The sequence below is a fragment of the Chaetomium globosum genome, genomic scaffold (assembly GCF_000143365.1).
Source record: "Chaetomium globosum CBS 148.51 scaffold_6 genomic scaffold, whole genome shotgun sequence".
Lineage (NCBI taxonomy): Eukaryota > Fungi > Ascomycota > Sordariomycetes > Sordariales > Chaetomiaceae > Chaetomium > Chaetomium globosum.
In genome coordinates this window covers 747,514-750,925 of record NT_165981.1, presented here as the reverse complement: position 1 = coordinate 750,925, position 3,412 = coordinate 747,514, and the positions used below count along the sequence as shown (strand labels likewise).

The 3,412-nt window shown below is 53.4% G+C and overlaps 3 protein-coding genes across 3 annotated transcripts in view; 1 reads left to right on the top strand and 2 right to left on the bottom strand.

Moving 5' to 3' along the window:
- Positions 1–147: 147 nt before the first annotated feature.
- On the bottom strand, positions 148–714 carry CHGG_08581 (uncharacterized protein; the record flags this gene model as incomplete). The annotated part of the gene is made up of 2 exons (XM_001226507.1): positions 148–462; positions 541–714. The coding sequence occupies 2 exons, from the start codon at positions 712–714 to the stop codon at positions 148–150; spliced, it is 489 nt and encodes a 162-aa protein (XP_001226508.1).
- A 1,578-nt stretch (positions 715–2,292) lies between these two features.
- CHGG_08580 (uncharacterized protein) lies at positions 2,293–2,528 on the bottom strand (the record flags this gene model as incomplete). The annotated part of the gene is made up of 2 exons (XM_001226506.1): positions 2,293–2,411; positions 2,498–2,528. 2 exons carry the CDS (start codon positions 2,526–2,528, stop codon positions 2,293–2,295), a joined length of 150 nt encoding a protein of 49 aa, XP_001226507.1.
- Positions 2,529–3,023: 495 nt separating this feature from the next.
- CHGG_08579 (uncharacterized protein) overlaps positions 3,024–3,412 on the top strand; it is a gene marked incomplete at both ends in the record, with an annotated part of 2,102 nt that continues 1,713 nt past the window's right edge. Inside the window, one exon of the mRNA XM_001226505.1 lies at positions 3,024–3,228. Coding sequence (XP_001226506.1) covers positions 3,024–3,228 — 205 coding nt within the window. The remainder of the gene's footprint in view (positions 3,229–3,412) is intronic.

The following is a 3,412-nucleotide window of genomic DNA, read 5'->3' as shown; positions in this document are numbered from 1 at the left end:
GTAGATGGGTTGCATGACAATAAACCGTCCGCGGCATGCGATTCCCGGGTGTTGGTTTCGTAGCAGGCGATGACGAAAAGAGCAAAGTGGATGAGCTGACGAGCACATATTAGACATGATCAGCAACCCATTTTTAACCCGAAGGACTCACGTTGTGATAACGCCGAACACAATCATGGCCCGTCCCTTGCCCTGAATCTCCGTCTCCAGCGCCCGGTCCTCGGGTGTGACCTTGGACTCATCGTACTGGTATCGGTCGTTGTCGTAGCCGCTATAATCCTGGATCATGTAACGGGGCCTCGAGATCACCCCAAAAGTAGACAGCATAAGGTCGACAATGGCCCAGCCAAGCCAGGCGAGGAGGTCGATGGCCACGATTGCGCCGGGGTGGATTCCACGGTTTCCGCCACGTTTCAAGATGCATGCTGCTTCGGCGACGTCCCAAACAAAAGTGACAATAATCTGGCGGCGGAGACATGGTCAGCTGGTCGCGCTCGTGCAAAAACTTCATGAGTGCTGGTAGCAAGAGATGTAACTCACGGCAGGGGCCAAAACCACCATCAGCAGGGCTCCGGCCTCAATTCGCGGGTTTGCTGCCAGTGACCCGCTAAGACCAGCGAGAATGATGACACACAGGACGGATCCCGCTCGCAGACCCAGCTTCGTCCTCCACGTCCCCGGCGGGGAGACATACTTTGGCGGTAGGTTCTCCATTTTGGCGGTTAACGATGGAGGATTGGGACACTTCCAAAGTTCAGAGGTTCAAAATCACGAAATGCGGGCGCCTCATTCCAGAAATAAACCCCATGATGGAAGTGGCGGAGCGCCCTCTCCTGGCGCCTGCCTGTTTTCAGCGTAGTGCGATGTTACAAAAAGCTTGGTTGCAATCAAACACGAGCCCGGCGGCGAATGGGACCGCCGAAAGCTGAAAGATTTCTCCAGCAGGGAACTTGTGCCTGAGATTGGGGTCCATTCAGGGGCCGACTGGTGGGGCTAAAAGAACAGGCCCGCCAAGACACCCATCCAGGCATGCCAGGCACCAGGCGCGCCAAAAAGTTCCAGGCGCGTCCAGCCTTGTGGGGCGAGCGTATTCAGCTCTTGCAGGTCGCCAGGAAACGGCATAATAACCGGGTATAATTCCCGCTTCGGCAAGAACCGAACCTCAGTCGTGACCTCGGCTGTATCTCCGGCGTACTTCGAACACAAATTAGGGTGACAATTGAGCGAGGGAGGAAATGTCGGGCAACACGATTAAATATAGGTGGTTGGCGCATTGGCCTAGAAGAGAGGCATTTGTCATTTTGAGGATTCAAATATTGTGAATAACCGGGTCAAATATGTGTGCACCAAGAGCCAACTACAGGCGGCAAAACATCCATGCTTTTTTTCAGCGGAAGAAATGTTTACAGGTCAAGGAGAGAAATGTTGGATTGGAAAGAATTGCTGCTGATAAGCCAAGTGGGCACTGAGATGCTCGAAATTATCCCAATAATACAGTCAGTCCTTGTCTCATCAATGCATGCAAGAGGCACAACCACATACGTAAGCCCGATTAAAGACAATAACTAGTTGCCCAAGTACAAGAGTACGAAGACGGGTAGTTGCATTCCATGCCATGGGGTCCACTGATTCCGCCGTCGGTTGCAAAGCACAGAGTTGATTCCAGTGCGAATCAACAGACCGTGAAATTATGGGTGATTGTAGCGCTTTGGTTCGCTCCCAAGAGCTTCAGCCACAGAAGCATTCGGATGGCTTCGTAGGAAGTGGCATGGACCAAGTGCCGGTCTCCATCGACCAGACGCAATCGACAGCTGCAGCGCTTGAGAAAGGGGAACTGAAACAGCTAGAAAGTTTCAGCTTTTGAGATATGTTCACACTTAGCACTTGCTTCCTCCCATGCCCCCTCAGCACTCCCCATGATGCTTGCCATCTCCAATATTGGTACCCCTGGTAATTTGGATGCAGTGTGGGTCGGTATTCTTTGATCAGTGCTAGTATATGTTGGTGTTGACTAAGACCTTACTGAATTGGAGCATTTTAACAACAGGCTCTTTGACTTCTTGATTCACTCTTGCCTTGTCAACAATCGTATTGGGAGGGATGTCAATGGCCATTAGGGCATCAATTCTTCCCTGTTGGTGACGCCCATATTGGGGAGGGGTGGTTTCTTGAGTTTGGTGTGATTCCAGAGCCTTGTCCAGACCTGACAAAGCCCACTCTGGTCATGGACCCAAGAGCTGAAAGGAGCAAACTCGGATGGTAGGGATACTCTAGAACCCTGGTGAACTTCTCTCACAAACTATTATCGTCGATGTTCATGGTACCCCCCTCAGACCTAGGATAGTCGAAGGACCCCCATGCGGCTAAAGCAGCTGGCCGCACCTTCTTTGAGATGAAGTTGGGGCTGTCATCTGGATGATACTGGTTTGCACGGGCTGGTGGTTCGTCTTAACCCAACTGCTCCGTTGCTGTTTCTTGCTGTTGTTGTCTCCAAGACCCTGTCCCCCCTCCTCCTGTAGCTGAGCCATGTGTCTGGCCTTTGTCCCCTGAGCTCGCTGGTTCCCTCTTGCATCCGAGGAGTTTTCATAACACTCGTCGACATTTATATTCCCGTCGCTCGCCATGCGTCGTCCGTCCAAACCTGAATTTAACATCTGTGTAAATCATTCCCCTTCCCTTGAACCCTGTGAGCACAGCGCCGAGACTGGCAAGCAACCCTCAATGCAGCACAATAAGAGAGGCTTTGTCAAGGAAGAAGCCGTAACTGGTTCACCTTGTGCGAGAGATTATCAACCACAATCTCGCGGCGAATGAGGCGCCACGATCCATCTGACTTTGCACTTCTGGATTTTCCTTGCCTGTCGTTAAGAGCGCTATATTTTGCTGCCCTCCTCCCTCCTCTCTTTCTCTTCTTCCTCCAACTCTCTCACAACCATCTCGCTACCAACCACCATCCCTCCTTGCCTTCGTTCCTTCTTTCTCGCTCGCCTGGTCAGCATAACCGACCACAACTGACTACCGCCATGGAGCCCACCACACTGGGCAATTCCGCCTCGGGCGGACACGACGACTCGCCCTTCGCCAAGGGTTACCAGGCGGGGTTCCAGCACGGCTGGAACCAAGGCTTCCGACGGGGGAAGCAGGAGGGCCGCCGCGAGGCGGCGCCTCAGACCAGGTCGCGGGAGGGCGACGATGCTGCCGAGGGCAGCGAGGAGGCCCAGGGTCGGCGTAAGTTTTTGTTTTATTGTGCTCTCCTCCCAGCTCTTGCTCCATCCTGCTTGGTCATTTGAGCCCTCCGCGGTTGCCGAGTTGGCCAGCCTGGCGTGCTTTCGGTTTCTGCCGCCTGTTGCAAATCGGCGCGGCCCGCGAAATGAACACCCGGCTAACGAGAATTTCTCCAGACCCCCCAATC